This window comes from Lampris incognitus, chromosome 17 (genome assembly GCF_029633865.1).
Source record: "Lampris incognitus isolate fLamInc1 chromosome 17, fLamInc1.hap2, whole genome shotgun sequence".
Lineage (NCBI taxonomy): Eukaryota > Metazoa > Chordata > Actinopteri > Lampriformes > Lampridae > Lampris > Lampris incognitus.
In genome coordinates this window covers 7,718,161-7,743,805 of record NC_079227.1, presented here as the reverse complement: position 1 = coordinate 7,743,805, position 25,645 = coordinate 7,718,161, and the positions used below count along the sequence as shown (strand labels likewise).

The following is a 25,645-nucleotide window of genomic DNA, read 5'->3' as shown; positions in this document are numbered from 1 at the left end:
CCACCCCACCCCACCCCCTCTCCCCTTCTCTATTCCTGAGCCCTCTCTGTTTCACAGCAAAAATTTACCCGAGAGAGCGACCTTTCTGTCACTTTGTGTGACACGTGTGGCCCTGACGCCACAGCTTGTAACGATTCAGCCCAGAGAAGAAGATCATCAGCGGTAGGAGGACAAAACCAACCAGGAGCGTGGACAGGAAGCTTCAGTGTCACTTCAAGGGCACAGAGAGAGAGAGAGAGACAGAGAGAGAGAGAGAGAGTGAGGGGGAGCAGAGTGAGAGAGGCAGAGACAGAAAGAGAGAGAGGCAGAGAGAGCGAGAGCAAGAGAGCGAGAGAGAGAGAGAGAGGCAGAGAGCAAGAGAGAGAGAGAGAGAGAGAGCAAGAGAGAGAGAGCGAGAGAGGCAGAGAGCAGTGTGAAAGACGGTAAAAACCAGACAGCTGAAAGGACTGAAATAGCTCTTCCCCTCCATTCTCTCACTCCATGTTGACTGTCCCTTTTAAAAATTAACCCCCCCCCCACACACACACGTCATGGCTGTTCCTTTTTTACCCAGCAGCCTCTCTGAGCTGCTGTCAGGAGAGAACGTTTGATGACTTGTGCCGAGGTGATCAATACCTTCTGATAGCCTCATACTCCAGTCACACTGACCCATGATGAAAATTTGCTGAAAGTTTCAATAACCTGATAAAACCATCACCTTTACTCTCCATGTTTTTCTTTAAGACCCGTCTTATAATCACTCACAAACAACTGAAAAGGAATGAGGTCAACAGGGCAGAAGAGCAGGGTTCATTTACTGACTTTATTGATTATAGTCTCTAATATTTCATCTAAAAATATTTACACATATCTACAACCAACCTGGACCTGTTTCTGTCTCCTCTCGTCGATGTGACGGTCATTCTTGCCCTTTGTTTAGATGGACATAATGTTTACATGTGTCATGTATCAGCCAAAATTAATCAGGTCTCCTTCTTGAACGTCTTTATCGCCGCGCTCCCTTTTCAGCCAATCGGCCATCAGCTCCTTCACCTCCTTTCCAAAGTCCTCGTGCAATTTGCCGAAGTCCTCTCTTGCTCCCAATCCAAACTCTGGACACTCGCCCAGGGGTGGGGCGGGGGCATTAATGGGCACAACATTTGCATTTCTCTTAGGCCAGAGTTTAGGCGACTTCCTATTGGCTGACCTGGAGACAGTGGGCGGAGTCCAAAGCTTTTGACCAGAGGTAAAGCTCGCTTCGGCTGCTGCATTCACCGCTTGACAATGTGGGAATGCTGAGGTACCGGTGCTCTGCCAGGTCGCTGAGACCGTCGCCTGGTCGGGGCTGAGCGTGTCGAGAATGTGACTCTTGGCAGGGTCACTGGAATACACCTCCAGGACGTCTGAGGAAATAAGGAGGAGAGAGACAAGACTTAAAGGTTAAATTCTCAAAATTCATGTCATCAGATCAGGCGAACCCAGACCGATCAGGTCAAACATGGCCAGCGAAACTTCAAATATTCGAACCAGTGGGGCAAATTCAGGTGCCGTGGATAGCCATGTGTTTCTGAGGTTTCATCCCAACCCAAACACACAACACCAGCCGGTATCACGGACCAGTCCTCCTCCGTCTGGCTGATGGTGAAAGTCGGCTGGTTTAGCGTTGGGTCGGAATGAAGAACCTCCATCTTCGCACCGCTGACTTAAACCCCGTTGTAACTCCTTACAGCACATTTATCCTGAGGAGGATTCCTTGACGTTTGATTACTTTTCTTCTTGTAATGCTCGTTTCTCCTCTGTATGTCTACTACTACTACTACTACTACTACTACTACTACTACTACTACTACTACTACTCTTGGCTGCTCCCGTTAGGGGGCGCCACAGCAGATCATCCGTTTCCATCTCTTCCTGTCCTCTCCATCTTCCTCTGTCACGCCAGCCACCTGCATGTCCTCCCTCACCACATCCATAAACCTCCTCTTTGGCCTTCCTCATCTCCTCTTCCCTGGCAGCTCCATATTCAGCATCCTTCTCCCAATATACCCAGCATCTCTCCTCCACACATGTCCACACCATCTCAATCTTGCCTCTCTTGCTTTGTCTCCAAACCGTCCAACCTGAGCTGTCCCTCTAATATACTGGTTCCTAATCCTGTCCTTCTTTGTCACTCCCAATGAAAATCTTAGCATCTTCAACTCTGCCACCTCCAGCTCCACCTCCTGTCTTTTCATCAGTGCCACTGTCTCCAAACCATACAACATAGCTGGTCTCACTACCATCTTGTAAACCTTCTCTTTAACTCTTGTTGGTACCCTTCTATCGCAAATCACTCCTGACACTCTTCTCCACCCACTCCACCCTGCCTGCCCTCTCTTCTTCACCTCTCTCCTGCACTCCCTGTTACTTTGAACAGTTGACCCCAAGTGCTTAAACTCATCCACCTTCGTCACCTCCACTCCTTGCATCCTCACCACTCCACTGTCCTCCCTCTCATTCACGCATATGTATTTTGTCTTGCTCCTACTGACTTTAACTCCTCTTCTCTCCAGTGCATACCTCCACCTCTCCAGGCTCTCCTCCACCTGCACCCTACTCTCGCTACAGATCACAATGTCATCCGCAAACATCATCGTCCACAGAGACTCCTGTCCTGCCTGATCTCGTCCGTCAACCTGTCCATCACCACTGCAAACAAGAAAGGGCTCAGAGCCGATCCTTGATGTAATCCCACCTCCACCTTGAACCCATCTGTCATTCCAACCGCACACCTCACCACTGTCACACTTCCCTCATACATATCCTACATACTTCTCTGCAACTCCCGACTTCACCATACAACACCACACCTCCTCTCTCGGCACCCTGTCGTATGCTTTCTCTAAATCCACAAAGACACAGTGTACCTCCTTCTGGCCTTCTCTGTACTTCTCCATCAACATTCTCAAAGCAAACATCACATCTGTGGTGCTCCTTCATGGCATGAAACCATGCTGCTGCTCGCTGATCATCACCTCTCCTCTTAACCTAGCTTCTATTACTCTTTCCCATATCTTCATGCTGTGGCTGATCAACTTTATACCTCTGTAGTTGTTACAGCTCTGCACATCGCCCTTATTCTCTAAAATCAGTGCCAGTGTGGTTCTTCTCCACTCCTCAGGCACCCTCTCACTTTCCAAGATTGTGTTAAACAATCTAGTTAAAAAAAAAACCACTGCCATTTCTCCTCCACGTGTAAACATGACAAACACACACAGACCTGTTACTTCAAACTGAAACTTGAATACACATTTTTGCTGCACTAATTCCCAATGTCGCTAAAAACAACAGTATAAATGAGCATAGGTAAGACAGGGAAACAGACTACTGCTCAGTGTTACTTCACGACAGCAACAAAAAGACACTCCTGTTCTCAGTCTGACTGATGACAGTTGATGAAACGAGTTCAGCGCTACAAAACCAGACAATGTCAGGAAGCCGCTGTGACCTCGGTGACGGTGACGCAACGTTTCTCGCAGCTGCCCTCAACAAGCCCTCATCTTACAAAGGCCTTCCTTTAACAGGTTTATTTTGTTTATCCGTCCATGTCTCTGAGAAAGACTGTGTATCCATCTATCTATCTATCTATCTATCTATCTATCTATCTATCTATCTATCTATCTATCTATCTATCTATCTATCTATCTATCTATCTATCTATCTATCTATCTATCTATCTATCTATCTATCTATCTATCTATCTATCTATCTATCTATCTATCTATCTATCTATCTATCTATCCATCCATCCATCCATCCATCCATCCATCCATCCATCCATCCATCCATCCATCCATCCATCCATCCATCTATCTATCTATCTATCTATCTATCTATCTATCTATCTATCTATCTATCTATCTATCTATCTATCTATCTATCTATCTATCTATCTATCCATCCATCCATCCATCCATCCATCCATCCATCCATCCATCCATCCATCCATCTATCTATCTATCTATCTATCCATCTATCTCACCTCTGTATTGCTTCTCCATGTCTTTCAGCAGCAGGGTCAGGTAGCTGTGACTGGCCACCAGCAGGGCTTTGATCCAGCTCTCCTGGCTGCTCTCGTCCTCGGCGGCTAGCTTGTAGGTGCGCAGGCCCGGCTCGCTCCAGACCAGCGAGAAGGCAAACTGTTCCTCGGACTCGCACAGCTGGACGGTGCAGCCCTCCACAACAATCACGCCCACCGGGTCCCGGTCGTCAGGCCGGTCCTTGTAGAAGAGGAGGTTCCCCTTCAGAATGAACCAGCGTCTTTGATAAGAGGAAGTCCTCTCACCCTACGGGGGACAGGAAGTGTGTCAAGAGTCCAACCCTCAGTCTCCCCAAAATGCACCACTCTGTATCTCAGTGTGTCCGTCTGCTGGTTTGATGAAACCAGTAGAGCCAGCATGCTGGAAATTACAACCAGCGTAACGGAAATAATTATGGAAATACACAGCAAACCACCAAAACAAAAAGCAATGAACGAGTAAGAAAGAGAGAAAAACAGTAGAGTAGATCATATAGTCAAGTAGTCAGTCTTATATGTACAATCACATACTGAATATAGTCACTTTCTTCTAGAGGAGCTCTCTTACAGTTAGCTTGTATGTAACAGATGCATTGACCGAAGCCGCGAAAGCATCAAATAAATAAAAAACAAGCTTACTTTGAGTCCAGTTTCAGCCTAAACTCAATGAGAGACCAGCTAACTCAGCTTTATATCATAACCTTTTCATTAAAAGGAGAAGTGACACACACACACACACACACACACACACACAAGCTTGATAAACGTGTTGTCAAGTATGGCATGACAGCCTTGTGACTCTGAAGACATGAATATCAGAGCTGAGGTTTCAACATGTCAATGCCGTGATTAAGTAATCGCTAGTAGCTGCCAGAAACCGCTTTGCTTCGTACTGCCCTGGTCCTTGGCCCGGGCGATAGGAGAAAAATCAAATGTCACAATATTTTTGACTGAATGTCCTCGATATCCATAATGTGACGGTATTTTAGGAATTACTATCGGTGCTTCCATAAGATACTTATACATAAGAAAATGTTGGGAAGTGATCATTAGTAACCTCGATACGATGGCCAAGCGGATGGAAACGTTGGTTGTTCGTTTCGCTCGGCTAAAAAAAAGCCGAATAAGTTGAGAAAACCGGGGAATGGATATATTTTATTTATACGACCAGAACCAAAATCCCTGGCAATATCCAGTCTTAAATCCCCAATATCTATATTATATTGATATAGATCTCAGATCTGCTGTGGCTGAGACAGACAACGTTTTACAGTGACATAACACAGAGATCATCTAAGATCTTATTTACGAAGAGGCAAAAGGCCCGACAACGCCTGCGTTTCCTGAGGAGGCTGAGGGGCGCCCGTCTACCCCCCAAAATTCTCACCAACTTCTACCACTGCACCACAGAGAGCATCCTGACCATCTGCATCTCGGTGTGGTACGGCAACTGCACCTCAGTAGACCAGAAAGCTCTGCAGCGGGTCGTCAAGGCAACCCGGCATATCACCGGTACCCAGCTCCCAGCCGTAAAAGACATTTATCACAAACGCTGCCTTCGAAGGGGTCTGAGCATCAGCAGGGATCCCACCCACCCCAACCATGGACTGTTCTCCCCCCTGCACTCTGGGAGGCGCTACAGGAGCCTCGGAGCCCGCACCACCAGGCTCAAAAACAGCTTCTTTCCACAAGCTGTGGCCCACCTGAACCCGGCCACCCACTGAATGTCTGTAGATATTTTTAAATATTTTGTACTCCAGCTCTCTTTTAACTTATTTTTAGCTTTTGGTCCTCATGTGTGTATAAAGATGGGTGGTTTACAGGACAATGTGCTTCAACAGTAACAACATGTTATGAGGGAAAATAAAAGTAAACAGCAGAGGTTTCATGGACATCGGTTATTAATATACATGACCATTACCTTCTTGTGGAGGTACCCTTCTTTGTCTACAGGGGAGCTGCTGGATTGGAAATGTGCGAGCAGCTTTTCATGAATCTTCATTTCCAAATCCGAAGCCTGTCATCTCTGGACTCACCAACCCCTGGGGGGGGGGGACAGGGGGGGGGTCACACAAAATGGACGTCAACCCGAGGTTATCTGTCACCCTAAATAAAGCAGAATATATCCCCTGTCGACTACGCTGTGAGCCGTCTGACGAACCCTCTCCCAGTGAGGTGGGTGGGCACTACGTCACATCCGCCACCGCCGGGGGGGGGGGTCACACAAAATGGACGTCAATCCCTGCTCAGTGTTGTTGTGAGATTACAAAAGCAACCCGAAGTTATCCGTCACCCTAAATAAAGCAGAATACATCCCCTGTCGACTACGCTGTGAGCCGTCTGACGAACGCTCTCCCAGTGAGGTGGGTGGGCACTACGTCACATCCGCCCCGCCCCCCCCGGCGGCGGCGGCGGCGCCCCCCCCCCTGTCGCCGCCCGTGTACATACGAACGCATTGTCCTCTCCGATTAAAGTGACGTAAAGCTGATAAAAAGCCCGTTTAGCGGGACGTAACGCGCCACCCCGGACAAAACAACACATTAGATTTGCGATACACAAACAAAACAAACGCTTAGTCTGCCCGGGGAGACGCCGTCGTCCGCCGTCTGCTTCCGCATTTATAACGCCACATCATCATCATCATCATCATCATCATCATCATCATCATCACAAATGACAGCCTGGGACCCCTCCACTGTCCGCACCTGATCGACTGCCGGCCGGACGTCAGGAACGGCGGGTTTCGGGCGTGTTTCTGTGACGCTCTGCGAGTCGTTTCTCATTTCTTCTCCCACTTCCGTGATGTCCCCGCGAGCTCGGTCCGGTGTCCCCGCGAGCTCGCCGAACACTTCCTGCTACCTGCGCTGCTCGCGGCCACGTAAGCGCCGCACAGGTGACACCAAAACGAACACCACCATCCCCCCGCCGCCAGGCCCGGTCCCACGGCGCGCTGATGGGGGGGCCGGGGGGGGCGAGGGGGGGTATGACATATTTGGAGGGCACTTGAGCCCCTTGAAAGTAAAACTTTGTACCTTCCGTAGATCCGCTCTCCTACTCGATGCACGTCTGTTGGCATAGTGCTCCCCCAAAAAATAAAATAAAATAAAATAATGTAAACTACTAATAAGACACGTTAGCCCCCTAGCTAGCGGGTCTGACCCTTTAGCCGAGCGGTCAGTGACGCCGCCTTGTGGTGCAGTACCCCCCCGTATCGAATCCCGCACCGGGCAAGAAAATAACCGGTTATATTGGTGGCAGCGGTGGGATCCGGAAGTGTGCGGATCCTCAGAAGTCTCTTCGGAGCGCGGGAATAACAAAGCGTGAGGGCGCGCTTCCGGGGAGGGTGACGACTGTTAACTACTAATAAGACACGTTAGCCCCCTAGCTAGCGGGTCTGACCCTTTAGCCGAGCGGTTAGTGATGTCGCCTTGTGGTGCAGCACACCCCGTATCGAATCCCGCACCGGGCAAGAAAATAACCGGTTACAATAAAGAATAAAAAACATGTTATTTCCGAGTGTTCTTGTTTGTCTACTGCAGTTCATTTATCTATTTAACCTTTATTTAACCAGGAGGGCCCCGCTGGGATGACAAGCCTCTTTTTCAAAGGGAGACCTGGCCAAGGTAGGCAGCAGCAATTAGAAAGCGCTGATACAAAATCACACGGTTGCACAATTACACATTTGAAAACACCAACAAAAGACCAGGCAAATTTAGAAAAGAAAAAAAAGTAAATTACAAGCAGATTATAAAAAAAAAACAATGTTGTGAAATCAGCTTCAAGTACTCTCAATTTGGGTGTTGAATTAGAACGAAAAAAAGAGAGCAGGAATGAATTAGGAGTGGATATGTGACTGGGTGGGACCAACACAGAGCTGGGTGGGAAGGCCGCTGGATTAGCTGGAACTTTTTTTTTCTTTTTTCTTTAACTTTGTTTATTAAGTTTTACATGAAAATGCAAGTGCGCCGCCAGTGCATTACAAAATGTTTTTATCCAAAACAGGTATAACTATATATGTATATGTACATATACGATAAACTTCTCTATTATCAAAATACTGTAAAAAAAAGTGACAATCAAAAATGTTATACACAAAAACAGCATTACTGCCTCAGAACATAAACTGAAAACAACAATAAAAAAGGAAAAAACAAAAAAAATCAAGACAAAAACAAAAACGCAGCCAAAAGAGAGAGGAGGGCGAAAAAGAAGGAAAGAAAAAAACAAAAAACCCAAAAACAAAACATCAGTCAGCAAACAGTGGTGTCCCCACTAGACAATACCGTAACGCCGGCCCCCGACCAACGGGCCGGACCCCCCAGCCGACCGGCCAACGCTGCCGCCCGCGGAGCGGGAGACCCGGGCCAGCGCCCCGACTAAAGGGCCCGACCCACCAAATTAGCTGGAACTTTTGCTGCATCATCCTCTGAATTAGTTCCAGTGCAAAAGCAACTTGATCAACACTGAGCTGCATTGTGCTGCAGGCTGAAAGGAAGCACTGGAAGTCTGGTTAGGGGAAGGCCAAGCAATCACAAAGAAAAAGGCAGACTTGTCGGTTGTCCCTCTCTAGCATTAAACCTGCGTTATCGTGCAGAGCTGTATGGCCTACGACATGTTCCCGGATGACCTGCCATAATAAGGACGAGCGGGAGGTCAACAGAAGATGAAGACGGCCTGGATGATGGAGTCCTCCTCCCGCCTGTTTAAAAACATGGGCTTTTATAATCACCCCGCAAGAGGAAAGTCACCAGAAGGTCAGCCAGGCGACGCCTGGTATGGCCGGAAAGGTAGTGGTGAAATCATGCTGAGCTGGTTCAACACACGTCTCACCCCTATTCACTGTTATCAGGTTTCCACGGGTCCACGTGTGTTAATCAGAAATACTCGAATCATCCCCGAGGGGAAATTGGGTCCTATTACAGACACTCACGCTCTCGTGAAGAAAAACTAACAAGACACAAGATGACAAGAAAGTAGAAATAAATAGAAGTAGAAGATAAAATAAGAATAAATTATGTAAACATATGTGCACCATGCTCCAGCATATAACACCCTATCTAAACTGTATTGCTGCAGTGTGAAACAAACAGCACAAACATACACCATCCATCCATCCAGCCATCCATCCATCCAGCCATCCATCCATCCATCCATTATCCGAACTGCTCACCCTGCTCTCAGCATCGGTGGGATGCTGCAGCCTATCCCAGCAGTCAGTGGGCGGCAGGTGGGGAGACACCCTGGACAGGCCGCCAGGCCATCACACAGGGCCGACACACACACACACACACACACACGTTCCCACCTAGGGGCAATTTCGTACGGCCGAGTCACCTGAACTTCATGTCTTTGGACTGTGGGAGGAAACCGGAGCACCCGGAGGAAACCCAACACAGGCACGGGGAGAACATACAAACTCCACACAGAGGACGGCCCGGGTCGACCCACCAAGGTTGGACTACCCCGGGGCTCGAACCCAGGACCTCCTTGCTGAGGCGACTGCGCTAACCACTGTGCCACTGTGCTGCTACAATAGATACACAAAAAAAAAACATGGTTCCACTTTCAACAAGGCTTCTGCAAACAAGGCCATGATGACGCAGGCTCCATACAGGAAAAGAGGCTAACGCATGAGAGTGAAGTAAAAGGTTGAAGAAAAAAAAACATGGACTGAGACTTTTCCTTGATGAGCCGGCCTGTCTGACTCATGGTGTCTCCCAGCATCTGGAAAAGTCTGGATGGAAACATCTTGGAGTCCGTGGAAGATGACACCTCGAAGTGACCAGCGATAACAACAGTGTGCCAGATTCCAGGAAGGCCCTCCTGACATGCTGAGTTGGGAAAACTGTTTTCGGTTCACTTCTTTTGCGTTCCTGCCATGAGGTAATACGGATGACGTCACTACACTAACAAACAGCCGACAGGGTAAAACAGGAGGAAGGGGCAGTCTAATGACCATTAACTCGGAGTGACTGACACTCTGAGGGAGGAGCTGTAAAGTTTGGTGGCCACAGGCAGGAACGACCTCCTGTGGCGCTCCGTGGTGCATTTCGGCAGAATGAGTCTATTACTAAAAGTACCCCTGTGCCCGACCAGCACGTCATGGAGTGGGTGGGAGACATTGTCCATGATGGCACATAACCTCCACAGCGTCCTCCTCTCAGAAACTGCCGCCAGAGTCCAGCTCCACCCCCACAACGTCACCGGCCTTGCGGCTCAGTTTATTGAGCCTGTTTGCATCCGCTACCCTCCACCTGCTGCCCCAACACACAACAGCAAACAGGAGAGCACTGCCACCACAGACTCACACCACATCCTGAGCATTGTCTGGCAGATGCTGAAGGACCTCAGCCTCCTCAAACAGTAGAGACGGCTCTATCCCTTCTTGTAGAGGGCATCGGTGTTCTCAGCCCAGTCCAGTTTGTTGTCTATATACACCCCCAGGTACTTACAGTATTCCACAGTGTCCACACTGACCCCCTGGATGGAAACAGGGGTCACTGGTGTCATGTCCCTCCTCACATCAACAACCAACTCCTTTATCTTGGTCGTGTTGAGCTGCAGATGGTGCCGCTCACGCCACGTGACAAAGTGTCCCACCACAGCCCTGTACTCATCCTCCCCGCCCTTGCTGATGCCTCCGACCATAGCAGAGCCACCAGAGAACTTCTGAAGATGGCAGGACTGACCACACCATCAGAGAACTTCTGAAGATGGCAGGACTGACCACACCATCAGAGAACTTCTGAAGATGGCAGGACTGACCACACCATCAGAGAACTTCTGAAGATGACAGGACTGACCACACCATCAGAGAACTTCCGAAGATGGCAGGACTGACCACACCATCAGAGAAATTCCGAAGATGACAGGACTGTCCACACCATCAGAGAACTTCTGAAGATGGCAGGACTGACCACACCATCAGAGAACTTCTGAAGATGACAGGACTGACCACACCATCAGAGAACTTCCGAAGATGGCAGGACTGACCACATCATCAGAGAACTTCTGAAGATGACAGGACTGACCACACCATTAGAGAACTTCCGAAGATGGCAGGACTGACCACACCATGAGAGAACTTCCGAAGATGGCAGGACTGACCACACCATCAGAGAAATTCCGAAGATGACAGACTGTCCACACCATCAGAGGACTTCTGAAGATGACAGGACTGACCACATTATCAGAGAACTTCTGAAGATGACAGGACTGACCACACCATCAGAGAACTTCTGAAGATGGCAGGACTGACCACACCATCAGAGAACTTCTGAAGATGACAGGACTGACCACACCATCAGAGAAATTCCGAAGATGACAGACTGTCCACACCATCAGAGGACTTCTGAAGATGACAGGACTGACCACATTATCAGAGAACTTCTGAAGATGACAGGACTGACCACACCATCAGAGAACTTCTGAAGATGGCAGGACTGACCACACCATCAGAGAACTTCTGAAGATGACAGGACTGACCACACCATCAGAGAACTTCCGAAGATGGCAGGACTGACCACACCATCAGAGAAATTCCGAAGATGACAGGACTGTCCACACCATCAGAGAACTTCTGAAGATGGCAGGACTGACCACACCATCAGAGAACTTCTGAAGATGACAGGACTGACCACACCATCAGAGAACTTCCGAAGATGGCAGGACTGACCACACCATCAGAGAACTTCTGAAGATGACAGGACTGACCACACCATTAGAGAACTTCCGAAGATGGCAGGACTGACCACACCATCAGAGAAATTCCGAAAATGACAGACTGTCCACACCATCAGAGGACTTCTGAAGATGACAGGACTGACCACATTATCAGAGAACTTCTGAAGATGACAGGACTGACCACACCATCAGAGAACTTCTGAAGATGACAGGACTGACCACACCATCATAGAACTTCCGAAGATGGCAGGACTGACCACACCATCAGAGAAATTCCGAAGATGACAGGACTGTCCACACCATCAGAGAACTTCTGAAGATGGCAGGACTGACCACACCATCAGAGAACTTCTGAAGATGGCAGGACTGACCACACCATCAGAGAACTTCTGAAGATGACAGGACTGACCACACCATCAGAGAACTTCTGAAGATGGCAGGACTGACCACACCATCAGAGAACTTCTGAAGATGGCAGGACTGACCACACCATCAGAGAACTTCTGAAGATGGCAGGACTGACCACATTATCAGAGAACTTCTGAAGATGGCAGGACTGACCACGCCATCAGAGAACTTCTGAAGATGGCAGGACTGACCACATTATCAGAGAACTTCTGAAGATGGCAGGACTGACCACATTATCAGAGAACTTCTGAAGATGGCAGGACTGACCACACCATCAGAGAACTTCTGAAGATGGCAGGACTGACCACATTATCAGAGAACTTCCGAAGATGGCAGGACTGACCACACCATCAGAGAACTTCTGAAGATGACAGGACTGTCCACACCATCAGCGAACTTCTGAAGATGGCAGGACTGTCCACGCCATCAGAGAACTTCTGAAGATGGCAGGACTGACCACATTATCAGAGAACTTCTGAAGATGGCAGGAATGACCACACCATCAGAGAACTTCTGAAGACGGCAGCAGGACTGACCACACCATCAGAGAACTTCTGAAGATGGCAGGACTGACCACACCATCAGAGAACTTCTGAAGATGACAGGACTGTCAACTACATTGCGTGGGGTACGTTATCATCTAGGTGGGACTAGCCAACCCTTGCCCCCTCCCCACCACTCACCTGTATAGTGTTTCACACAGACTTTACTGAGAGCTGCAGTTCTCAAAACTAAGTAGTATTTTTCTGTCATGCTCCTCAAAGCGCGATCTGTTATATCTCATAAAACAACTCAGTGTGTAAATCAGGAGATTTCTAGGGCAGCCACTATGTGTGTGTGTGTGGGGGGGGGGAGTTGTGCCTAATTTAGTTTCTTGTGCATCAAAACACAAAGTGCTCATCTGTGAGAGTAGTCACGTTTCACAAACGTAATGCCAAATGATTCTCATACTGTAGAGCTACCCGGTTAAAAACTAAATGATATAAAAACAAGATGCAAAAAATAAAAATAAAAAATCCTCCAGTGACTTGAGTTCATTTGACAAACCAGACAACTTTAATAAGTAGAATTTATTTCAAGTACATTTTCATTGGAGTAGAAATTATTGTATACATTTCAAATTACAAATATTAATAAATACTATTCTCTGGTCATCTGAGCATATCACTAATTTTGCACTTCTCTCCACAAAATGGACTTTCATCACCTAAAACGCGTAACGCTAGTTGTTACCAAGCTGTAAAAACTGCTGTTAATTTAAAGTACGGCTTGAAGGTCACTGCTGGAACCAGAGGTCGTGGACTCGTCGCCTTACAGATGTGAACTGCTGTAATGGAGGGATTCAAGTCCGCATGTGACCCTGGTGAGTTTTGACCTTATAAAGGTCAAAGGTTGCCGGACAATAGCCCCCTATTCACACCAGACTAGTACCACCTGGGAACCTCATGTGATTTAGAAACTAGCCCCCGCGTCTGCGTTTTGTGCGGCACAGTTGCACAAGATAAGCCAAGTTTGTTTTACTCTAATTTACTGACCCCCCCCCATATGATTAAAACATCAAGGCTCTGCATAACATCCGCTCCCGCTACACTAGTTTCCCCTGCAACGACGTCTTAAATGTCTTGTGTAGTTTCTCTCTGCTGATGGATCTGATCTGGCTCTTGCTGCCAACGGGTCTCCGTTCTGTGTAACGACACGAACCCCCCGAATTTACACCCAAAATGCTGTCAGCTGAGTTATAACTTCCACTGCAGCCTCCATATTCCCGACCGGGAAAGAGGCAGAAAACGGTCTGGAGAAAAAAAAAAAAAAACCTTGCTGGAAAAAAAAAAGACCCCCAAATTACCGAAATGCCGATTCACATGGGACTAATATTATCAGACGACCTCTGTGTTCGCCGGATTATGGTTGGCAATTTGCGCTGGAATTTGTACTGTACAAATTACGGACACAGCACGGGATTAAGATCACAGACGACCTCCTCGATTATTACAGATTACTAGAGGTCCCCGGGTAATACCAGTCCTGTGCGAGCAGGGCTAATGACATCATCGCATTCACAGTCTGCAGCACAGAGATAAATCCTGGATTCAACTCTCAACCCTCTGTCTCACTGGGCCACCCTGCTGTAGTGTCCTCGAGCAAGGCCCTGTATATCTAATCTACCCTGACCTCTAACCATCTTGTGGGGGGGGGAGGTTGTCAATAAAGCATGAAAATTCATTAATAGTCTTTATCTATCGTAATGCTTTTCAGAGGTATATCTACACGTCTGCAAGGTATGCACAGCAGGTTCCTCCCTGTAACAGTTCACAGTTCATTCCAGGAGGCTTAATTGTCAGACTAGACTAAAATGGCTCATAATTCAGACGTCTCTCGGCAACACGAGTCATCCTTTCACATCTCTGGTGTAATGACGTCACTGATACATGCTGCTTATAACAGGTAACTCTTTCCCACCGCTCCCTGCCTGTTGCAGCTGCATTGCCTCGCCAACGTGGATCTTCTGGTGCCGTTTGAGGTTCTCCCCGCGGCTGAAGCTCTTCCCACAGTGGCTGCAGTAATATGGTTTCTCCCCAGTGTGTACCCTCTTATGCTTCTTAAGGTCTCCTGCCTGGCTGAAACACCTCCCGCACTGCAGGCAGCCATATGGTTTCTCTCCTGTGTGACAGCGCTGATGGACGCGCAGGTTCCCCACCCTGCTAAACGTCTTCCCGCAAACAAAACACATATGCGCTTCGTCCCTCCTCACCTGCTCCCACCGTGTTCTCTTACCATCAAAGACAGTCCTGCTGGTTTTGGCAAACCCATACTTCCTGATGGGTGCCATGTTGTGGTTCGGATGGAGGAAGAAGCGTCCGTGGGGTCCAACACTGACCCTCGACCGCTGACTCTCAGCCATGTGACGAGAAGAGTTGGAACTTAAATCCACACAGTCGTTGTAAACTTCCTGGACCACTGGGAGTTCGGGTGCTGTGCTGTCCGTCAGTTCTGGCTCACGTTTGATGACAGCCATGTTCACGTGGAGCGATGGGTCAGACTGAGAGGCTTCAGCATCGTTGGGCGTGTCTGTGTTGATGTCAGTTTTTACGCTGGGTGATGAATCACCAGCCATCACATCCTCCTCTTCAGTGTTGGTCAGGATCTCCTCCAGTTGCACTTGGCCACACTCTGTTAATGTTTGTGCCAAGCCGCACTTGGCTGCATCGCCGGCCTCATGTTCACTGGATTCCTGCTTTATGTCGAGTCCGAGATGGTGGCTGCCTGTCAGTGTGGGTTCTCTAGTGGGGAGTTGAGAGTTTTGCCCCAGAGGGAGACTTGTATCTTGCTCTGGCTCACCGTTCTTTTCTTCTGCATTTTCTGTGGGTGTCAGAACAGCTGCTGACAGGGGGGCTGCAAAATCCCAAGGAGAGATTTTTAAACCAGGAGAATTGCATTGGCAATATTATCAAGAACAGTTACTTCCTGTGTATCATTTAACACCCTAAAACAGGGATAGGCAACATGGTCCAGAAAGGTCCGGTGTGGGTGCAGGTCTTTGTTCCAACCAAGCAGTTACACACCTGATTCTATTAGTCAACCAATAGTCTTTGCTAAGGACTCTGATTTGTAGACTCAGGTGTGTAACTCCTTGGTTGGAACAAAGACCTGCACCCACACCGGACCTTTCTGGACCATGTTGCCCATCCCTGCCCTAGAAGAATATCAAAAGAGGCGTTTCCATTCTTTAGGCCAGCTTAATGTCACTTATACTCACACGTGCTCTCTCTCCTTATCTTGTCCTGGAGCTCCTGCAGCCTCCTCTTCAGGCTCTCGTTTTCCCTCTGGGTCCGGGCGGTTTTCTCCTGGTACTCCGACACCGTCTCCTTCACCACCTCCAGCACCTCATGCACCGCCGCAGACAGCAGCTTGGCCACCCGGGCGTTCAGACGCTCAATTTTAGACATCCCGAAAGTCAATTAAACACTTCTTAAACTTGATGTCATTTAAACCTTTTCCCCCCCCTCTACGCGGATCAGCTTCTCTACCCACACTATGCAAGGAGAACGGGCACTTTAAGAGCCGACGGCTTCTCAAGTCTGCAAAGTTTAGTAGATTGGGGGGTTTTTTTGGGGGGGGGGCAACGATTAAATCAGGAGTGGAGATAAACTCAGTGGCCAGCTGGTTGAGTGTGGGGTGTAGAGACGACAGACCAACTGAACAAGCACACTAGCCAATGAGGTGCGTCAAGCTCACAAGCATTTGGGAATAATTTCATGGCCACCCTCTACGTTTGCCAGCAAAGCCAATATCTTCTGAGCTAGAAAGACAATCTGTGCTTTTGTGGCATGAGATGGACAGCATAGCAGCGCAAACAGCTTCCAGCCAGAACAGCCCAACGGGCAGTCAGTCATCTTGGCCAGTTCATTTTCAAAGGCCCTATATGTCAGGTCAGGTCAAGCCCCCCCTTTATTTGCACAGGTAGCCCTAATTCATCGTCCAGCCCCGGAGGGCTTTACAAACACGTTGCGACGTACGACTACCCCCCCTATCTCTCGACCCTTGATTCGAATAAAGTCCACAGGGGGGGGGGGGGTGATTACGAGAATGAAAGTTCGGCAAGCAGTACCCCGATAAAACCTCTTCGCGGAGCGGTCACCGTGGGGGGGGGGGCGGCGGTCAGGTGACCCTCGACCATGAGCGAGATTCAGCGGAACTTCCCTTTAACGCGTGGCCGCTTTTAAACGAGCAGCTAACCTCTCACCGAAGCTAGCCCCCCCGCACCCCCCACCCCGATATTCGTTTGGATCGTTTAACATTTAGAGTGCCGGTTTCGCGGCCTTGACTCACATCGCCGAGATCGCGGAAAAGTACATACTTGAGGAGTCTCCCCCCCCCTTCCCCCCGCAAACCCAGCGGCACGTCAGCAGCCGATAGCGGCGAACCGGGTGACCGTAAACAAATAGATTACCTTAGCTGGCTAGCTAGCCAGCTAAGGTGAGCTAGCTAGCTAGCTGTGTGTTCGCCGATCGCTACAATCGCCCGACGGCGCCTTCACAACAAAGCGCCGGAAGCCGCCTGTGTTTCGGACGAGTTTCAAATGAGCTCAAATGTTTTTTTGACTTTAAGCGATTTAGAAATATTAGGTCGCAAATGCACAGAGCGTAGCGCCCCTTGACATCCGGATGCAGAACACGATTGACCCCTCCCCCCGACATCCGGAGTTATCACAATAAAAGTCCGAGGAGCCATATGGCGCGTCACTCTGTCGGGGGGGGGGGCTTCGTAATGACCTCATTTTAATTCTGATATATGATCAAACAGTGAACCAATCAATATCTGCGAGCAACAAAAAAAAGGGTTTTATTCAGATACCGGTCTTTATTTAAACAGTTCCAACAAATCACGTTAAGGAAAACCGACTCTCTCGACGCTGTAGGTCGTCTCTTTGAGGGCTCTTGATGTGGAGTTTACCCTGACGCTGCGAACTTCCGCTAAACTTTGCCAGAAGGGACTTTGCACAACCCAGAGCATACGTCACACTGCACCTCTGATAAAGCTCGACCTTCCAAACACTTCTTATTAAAGTCGACTTTTTTTTTTTTTACATAAAAAAGGTACCAAAGGGACTTTATTTCAAAAATGAAGTGCAGCCCATCTCCACATGAGGAATTGGTAACACTTTAGTCTGGGGAACGTAGTCACCATTAATTAGGTGCTTATTAGCATGCAAATTGGCAACATATTGGCTCTTAATTGGTCATTATTACGTATTCATTAATGCCTTATTCTGCATGGCGTTATTATACAACCAGTAAGTCATTAACTATGAGTTTTCCCTCTATGACCTCAGAAGTATTGCTTATTAGTAGTACCATCTCAATATGCTTTGCTTAGTATGGCCTTTATAAGGTGGTAGTACCACAAGAAGAGTTATTCTCCCTTACTAACACTTAATGAATATGGTCTGTTCTTACATAACAACACACAAAACTACAAGTGTTCATAGTGTTAAATGACTCTAAATTAAGTTTTTGTTACTTAGAATATGTTCCCCATACTAAAGTGACATCTTGATCAGCACTAATTCACTAGTAATTAAGTTTTTTATGTTCCCCATACTAAAGTGTTACCGAGTAATCTCTATTCTTCATTAGTTACAGGTTTTCATATTAAACGATTTTCAAATCTTGGTTAGGAGAAAGAGCCCCAAATAGTTTTAACAGTTTATTAGTAAATGTCCACATACACACAGAGGGTACCAATCTCTGAGTACCCTATTAAGCTTAAAACAGTAAGTACTGTGCCAATCACAAAGTCAAAATTAGAATTTATTATTCAAATAGCTGTGGCTGTCAGAATTGTGACGAAGACGCTGCACAACTATATATGATGATGAGACTATTCATGGAATTACTATATACAAAATTATATGTTGTATGTACAGGGGTTCATGCATAATTATGCTATCGATTTTGTAACGTTGGATACATCCGTGTCTGTGCCACACGCCATTGCTGTGATGAGACGATTTACACAAAGATTATTTGAACGTGACCTGATCACAGACCACCCACAGGCTAATCCCCAGCTCATTTTAAACTAAGTAATAAATAATTATGCATGGGAAAATAATTAAAACCTCTGCACATTATGATATAAAAGAGTCCTCCTCCCTCCTTCACCTCTCCCCATCACGTCTTTCCAGGTGGATTTTCTGATGTTTCTTGAGATGACTGGACTGGCTGAATGTTTTGCCACACTGCAAGCAGGCGTAAGGTCTCTCTCCAGTGTGGACCCTGGTGTGTTTCTGCAGGTTACCAGCGTGGCTGAAGCATTTGCCACAGTGAAGGCAGCAGTAGGGCCTCTCTCCCGTGTGACAGCGCTGGTGGATCCGCAGATTCCCAATCCGGTTGAAAGTCTTCCCGCACATGATGCAGCTGTGGCTCTCTCCCTGCCTGCTGCTGGCAGAACCAAACCTGGCCATGCTTGGAACCAGCTCTGGGTGACACTCGAACGGAAAGGAGTCCACGAAGCTGCTGAGACCGTCTGCATTGATGTAATGTACCAACCCAGGTATGTCTGCCTGGTCCGGCATGGACTCTGGGCCGCTGTCATGCGGTGCTAACCGGCTCTCCATCTCTCCGCAGGGGAATAAGTCACTGTGAATCACACGCTCATCTGAGGGGGAAAACTCCATCTGCTCAGGCTCGGTCTTCACCGATGGCTGTGGGGGGGTTCTCGGGCTGACTGCAGGTGATACGATCGATTTCGATTCCTCCAAAGAGTTGTGCTTGTCTGTGTCAGCGAGCGAATGGGTCATGCAGACAGCCAAGGCAGAACTGGGCGGGTTTGCCAGCCTGTCAGGAAACTCTGTAGGAACTTCCGTCCCCCGACTGATGCGGGACTCAACTGTCTCTAAGCAGTCCAGCTCTTCTGAACTACATTCCTTCATCCTCTGTTCAGCTTTCAGAGTCTGGTGGGATGTTGCCTTACTCTCGCTGTCGTGTCCACGTTCTGCTTCTGGACTTGGCTCATCTTTAGTGATTTTAGCCAAAGAAGCAGCAGGAGGAGCAGGCTTGTCATCTGCGAAAAGGAGAACATAGAGCCGATTTAGTAACTGCAGACAGCAGGAGGCGTGTGTCAATACTCCTTTCTTCTATGTGCAAGTCAATAGCCAAATTTGATCACTGATGACCGTACCCCCCCATAAACTAGCTGGTTGATTTCCACCATCGGTGTTTGCAGGATTTGAGGACATTCGGGGCTTATCCCGGACCAACAAGCTCTAGTTTGATTTTTTTTTTTTACACCTTATTTACATTCAAAGTACACGTCTTAATCGTTGAAAAACTGAAATGTGTACCTCAAAAACTGGTGTTTACTTTTAAAATTAATGATGAATTTTGATGTCAAAAATAGAAGTAGTTAGTAGTATTGAGCAGAAGCAGAATACTTCCCAACTGCTATACATCTATTTACACGCTACAGTACCAGACTAGAGGAAAACAGTTACATGTATTTGTAAAGTTTATTGGACACACACACACACACACTACCCTTGGCTGTCCTTAACAACTACACATCATCCGTCCGTGCTTCTTGCCCAATGCAAACGACATCAGTCAGGGACTAATATTGACAAGGATGGGAACAATCAATAAAGTGCCAGGCCTCCGGGTAGCGTAGCCGTCTATTCCGTTGCTTACCAACACGGGGACCGGCGGTTCGAATCCCCGTGTTACCTCCGGCTTGGTCGGGCATCCCTACAGACACAATTGGCGGTGCCTGCGGGTGGGGAAGCCGGATGTGGGTGTGTGTCCCTGGTCGCTGCACTAGCGCCTCCTCTGGTTGGTCGGGACGCCTGTTCAGGGGGGAGGGGGAACTGGGGGGGAATAGCGTGATCCTCCCACGCGCTACGTCCCCCTGCCTGGCGAAACTCCTCACTGTCAGGTGAAAAGAAGCGGCTGGCGACTCCACATGTGTCGGAGGAGGCCTGTGGTAGTCCACAGCCCTCCCCGGATTGGCAGAGGGGGTGGAGCAGATATCGGGATGGCTCGGAAGAGTGGGGTAATTAGCCGGATACAACTGGAGAGAAAATGGAGGGGGGGGGGTGCCCCAAAAATAAATAAACAAATAAAATGCCCCCCTCTAGATGCTTTGTGTTTTTAGGAAGCGCACACAATTTTCAAATACAGTTCATGCAGTAGTGCTGCACTCTTCCCCTCGCCATCATCTGCTGCTGTCTGTCTTCTCTCTCTCTCTCCATCATCTGCTGCTGTCTCTCCTCTCTCTCTCTCTCCATCATCTGCTGCTGTCTCTCCTCTCTCTCCATCATCTGCTGCTGTCTGTCCTCTCTCTCTCTCTCCATCATCTGCTGCTGTCTCTCTCCTCTCTCCATCATCTGCTGCTGTCTCTCTCCTCTCTCTCTCCATCATCTGCTGCTGTCTCTCTCCTCTCTCTCTCCATCATCTGCTGCTGTCTGTCTTCTCTCTCCATCCCTCTGCTGCTGTCTGTCTTCTCTCTCCATCCCTCTGCTGCTGTCTCTCTCCTCTCTCTCCATCATCTGCTGCCGTCTCTCTCCTCTCTCTCTCCATCATCTGCTGCCGTCTCTCCTCTCTCTCTCTCTCCATCATCTGCTGCTGTCTCTCTCCTCTCTCTCTCCATCATCTGCTGCCGTCTCTCCTCTCTCTCTCTCTCCATCATCTGCTGCTGTCTCTCCTCTCTCTCCATCATCTGCTGCTGTCTGTCTTCTCTCTCTCCATCATCTGCTGTCTCTCTTCTCTCCATCATCTGCTGCTGTCTCTCTTCTCTCTCCATTATCTGCTGCTGTCTCTCCTCTCTCTCTCTCCATCATCTGCTGCTGTCTCTCCTCTCTCTCTCTCCATCATCTGCTGCTGTCTGTCTTCTCTCTCTCCATCATCTGCTGCTGTCTCCCCTCTCTCTCTACATCCATCTGCTGCTGTCTGTCTTCTCTCTCTCCATAATCTGCTGCTGTCTGTCTTCTCTCTCTCCATCATCTGCTGTCTCTCTTCTCTCCATCATCTGCTGCTGTCTCTCTTCTCTCTCCATTATCTGCTGCTGTCTCTCCTCTCTCTCTCTCCATCATCTGCTGCTGTCTCTCCTCTCTCTCTCTCCATCATCTGCTGCTGTCTGTCTTCTCTCTCTCCATCATCTGCTGCTGTCTCCCCTCTCTCTCTACATCCATCTGCTGCCGTCTGTCTTCTCTCTCTCCATAATCTGCTGCTGTCTTTTCTCTCTCTCTCCATCCCTCTGCTGCTGTCTCTTCTCTCTCTCCATCATCTGCTGCTGTCTCTCTTCTCTCTCTCTCCATCCCTCTGCTGCTGTCTCTTCTCTCTCTCCATCATCTGCTGCTGTCTCTCTTCTCTCTCTCTCCATCATCTGCTGCTGTCTCTCTTCTCTCTCCATTATCTGCTGCTGTCTCTCCTCTCTCTCTCCATCCCTCTGCTGCTGTCTCTCCTCTCTCTACATCATCTGCTGCTGTCTCTCTCCTCTCTCTCTCCATCCCTCTGCTGCTGTCTGTCTTCTCTCTCTCCATCATCTGCTGCTGTCTCTCCTCTCTCTCTCCATCCCTCTGCTGCTGTCTGTCTTCTCTCTCTCCATCATCTGCTGCTGTCTCTCCTCTCTCTCTCCATCATCTGCTGCTGTCTGTCTTCTCTCTCTCCATCATCTGCTGCTGTCTGTCTTCTCTCTCTCCATCATCTGCTGCTGTCTCTCCATCATCTGCTGCTGTCTGTCTTCTCTCTCCATCATCTGCTGCTGTCTCTCCTCTCTCTCTCCATCATCTGCTGCTGTCTCTCTTCTCTCTCGCCATCATCTGCTGCTGTCTCTCCATCATCTGCTGCTGTCTGTCTCTCTCTTTGCTACCCTCCGCAAACCATGAAATCAACTTAAAATGAACTCCTAAGATCAGGGGTGTCAAACTCCCGGCCTCGAGGGCCGCAGCGTCCGCAGGTGTTTGTCGCAACCGTGCACTACACCACCTGATTTAACCAATTAGCTCACCTCCTGGATCAAGGAGGGAAAGGAACTAGTTTAATCAGGTGGTGTAGTGCAGTGTTTCTCAACCGGGGGTCCGCGGACCTCTAGTGGTCCGTGGTGTAATTGCAAGGGGTCCGTGAAAATAAAACATCTTTAAAAAAAAAGATCCTATGACATTTATAGAAATAGGATTATTTTACTCATGCGACTGAGACCTTTATCCACCTAAACTATAAAGGGTAACAGGACTTTTTTCTCAAATTACATCTGTTTCACAAGTGTAATTTATTGTATTTTAATAAGAGATCTCGCTCCCGTTTTGCATTGTTAAAAGTTACTGCATAAAAATCCTGTTGTTACATATATCTGAAAGTTACTGAATACATATTCTGTTTTGTTACATATATCTGAAAGTTACTGAATACATATTCTGTTTTGTTACATATATCTGAAAGTTACTGAATACATATTCTGTTTTGTTACATCTATCTGAAAGTTACTGAATACATATTCTGTTTTGTTACATATATCTGAAAGTTACTGAATACATATTCTGTTTTGTTACATATATCTGAAAGTTACTGAATACATATTCTGTTTAGTTACATATACCTGAAAGTTACTGAATACATATTCTGTTCTGTTACATATATCTGAAAGTTACTGAATACATATTCTGTTTTGTTACATATATCTGAAAGTTACTGAATACATATTCTGTTTTGTTACATATATCTGAAAGTTACTGCATAAGAATCCTGTTTTGTTAACTATATCTAAGTTACAACTGAAAGCTCTTATTTTTGCCCCAAAGAGTGAATAAATGCTATAATGCCATTTAAAATGCAGTTTCTACTGTTTCTATCAAATTGCAACCCCCCCTCCCCCAAGATCAGGTGGAGGGGGTCCTCAGGGTAGATCAAAAATACGCAGGGGGTCCAGGACCCCAAAAAGGTGGAGAACCACTGGAGTAGTGCACGGTTGCAACAAATACCTGCGGACGCTGCGGCCTTTGAGAGCCCTGCCCCCAAGTTATCCTACCTAATGCAACATAAACTAGGCCTGCCCTACGTTTTGAACACCCACGCTGTATTTCATCGAGATGTTGCGTTTCGTTTGACTACAGCCAAGCCACCATTAAGCTCAGCTTAATGGCAATAACGATAATAATGTTTGGTTTTGGTTTTGCTGAACGCTCTGCCATTTCTGCTCCACGCATCTCCTCGCGCCGCGACTTGATGTCACTCAGCGTTGACCGTCAGACCCCCCCCCCACCTCCCCCACCCCCGCAGCTAGTCCTGCGTCTCTTTTGTTACAAACACATGACACGTTTGGGGCAACGGGGCTTAACCCCCCCCCTACCCCACCCCCACACAAAACGACCCGGCGACCCGCCGATGCCCCCCCCCCCCCCAACAGGTGGACGCGAGCCCGGCGGGCGAAAGACACCCACCTTGGCCGGCGGCGGTTACCCTGCCCTGGAGCTCCAGCAGCCTCCTCTTCAGGCTCTCGTTTTCCCTCTGGGTCCGGGCGGTTTTCTCCTGGTACTCCGACACCGTCTCCTTCACCGCCTCCAGCACCTCGTGTACCGCCGCCGACAGCAGCTTGGCCACCCGGGCGCTCAGACGCTCGATTTTGGACATGGCGTCCACGGCATGTAGCGCACAGACGGAAGAGGCGACGGGCCCGCGCTTTCCGCGAGCGGGGGGCACGAGCGAGCGAGCGAGCGAGCCCGGAAACGGATGCTAGCTAAACCGCGGCACGTGAACACGTCGGCGCGGAGCGAGCGAAACTGACCCCGTTTCACATAACGGGGTCGACGCACCTCGGAAATAAACGCGACCCTTTAGCGCTCCTCCCACCTCCCCCGACTCCTAAAGCCTCGGCCCCCTTGTCCTGCCCACGTCCAGGACCGGTCTCGCACCTCACGCCGACCTGCGGATTGTTTTCAAACGGGGGTTCGGTGGCGTCGCGACAACGAGCGTCATGACGTCACGACGCCGGGTGACGATTTCCGTACTGCCGCCGCGGTGGCTGCTGGTTAGTGGAGTTTTCTTAACTTAAAACGGGGCCACGGCGTGATAGTGGAGGGTTTTTTCTGTTTTTGCTAACTAAAAGCTAATAACTGCGTAACCACGTATATTTAAAGAATTACACGCGAGAAGTAAACTCGAACGAACGGTTCCGGCAAGCGAAGCTGCAAAAAAAAACGCAACCTGACTCGGTTAATCGTTAACGACGGCGCGCGAAATCCAGAGTATATCCGGATTTGATCTACTGCTACTACCGGCCGCCGCCGCCAGGGGTCGCCACCGCGGATCATGTTTATCCGGATTTGGTGAAGGCGCTTCAAAATCAAACCATCCATAACGCGGTAGTCGATGAATGATCGAGGACACATACAAGAGTGGTTCTCAGTCCAGCCCTCAGACAGCCCCAGTACTGCCATTTCTTTCTCTTTCTCCTCCTACCAGGTAGTCTTCACCTGCAGCGTCCAGCCATCTCGCCTACAACAGATGAAGGAAATTAATTACCTTGTTGAACAGAACAAAGGGCAGTAGGTACTGGAGGTCCCTGAGGCCTGACCTGAGACCCACTGGCTCAGGCAGCAGGCTGATTGCACAGGCGCTGATGGCGAACACTGCAGAGCAGAAACAGCCCCAACGTCCACCGAACAGCATTTTACCTTTTCATCCGTTTGTCTGCTCAGTTTAATGCACAACGGGCTATGCAATGTCATTTCGATCAAACCAGCATCACCAAAGCTGCAAGTGTGTTTCAACACTGGCTTTGTGATGCTGCCTTATGGTTTATGTTTATTTAGGTCCCCATCGGCTGTTACGCAAGGCAACAGCTACCCTTCCTGGGGTCCTCCAACAACATCCACGTGTGCACACGCTTTCACGTGCATGCATGCGTAAATAAAGACAACTGCATCATTAAATTCAATTCATCTCCCACCCACCTCAATTAAACCAGCATTATTAGAGAAGCCAAACACATAACCCCCCCCCACACACACACACTTACAGTAGC

The 25,645-nt window shown here is 48.5% G+C and overlaps 2 protein-coding genes across 3 annotated transcripts; both read right to left on the bottom strand.

The window, feature by feature from the left end:
* Window positions 1-793: 793 nt before the first annotated feature.
* On the bottom strand, window positions 794-7,007 carry LOC130127817 (sesquipedalian-1-like). 2 transcript variants are annotated; one of them, XM_056297539.1, is made up of 4 exons: window positions 6,742-7,006; window positions 5,958-6,078; window positions 4,001-4,304; window positions 794-1,382 (listed from the first exon to the last, which is right to left on the bottom strand). In XM_056297539.1, exons 2-4 carry the CDS (start codon window positions 6,036-6,038, stop codon window positions 949-951), a joined length of 819 nt encoding a protein of 272 aa, XP_056153514.1. In that variant the 5' UTR covers window positions 6,039-6,078; window positions 6,742-7,006; the 3' UTR covers window positions 794-948. The 2 variants fall into 2 exon arrangements, with proteins under 2 accessions (XP_056153514.1, XP_056153515.1); XM_056297540.1 differs by lacking the exon at window positions 5,958-6,078 and having other exon boundaries at window positions 6,742-7,007.
* A 6,162-nt stretch (window positions 7,008-13,169) lies between these two features.
* Window positions 13,170-24,538, bottom strand: LOC130127889 (zinc finger protein 91-like). Its single transcript, XM_056297605.1, has 4 exons — window positions 24,063-24,538; window positions 18,793-19,693; window positions 15,885-16,081; window positions 13,170-15,520 (listed from the first exon to the last, which is right to left on the bottom strand). The coding sequence occupies exons 1-4, from the start codon at window positions 24,250-24,252 to the stop codon at window positions 14,547-14,549; spliced, it is 2,262 nt and encodes a 753-aa protein (XP_056153580.1). The 5' UTR covers window positions 24,253-24,538; the 3' UTR covers window positions 13,170-14,546.
* Between the last annotated feature and the right edge of the window lie 1,107 nt (window positions 24,539-25,645).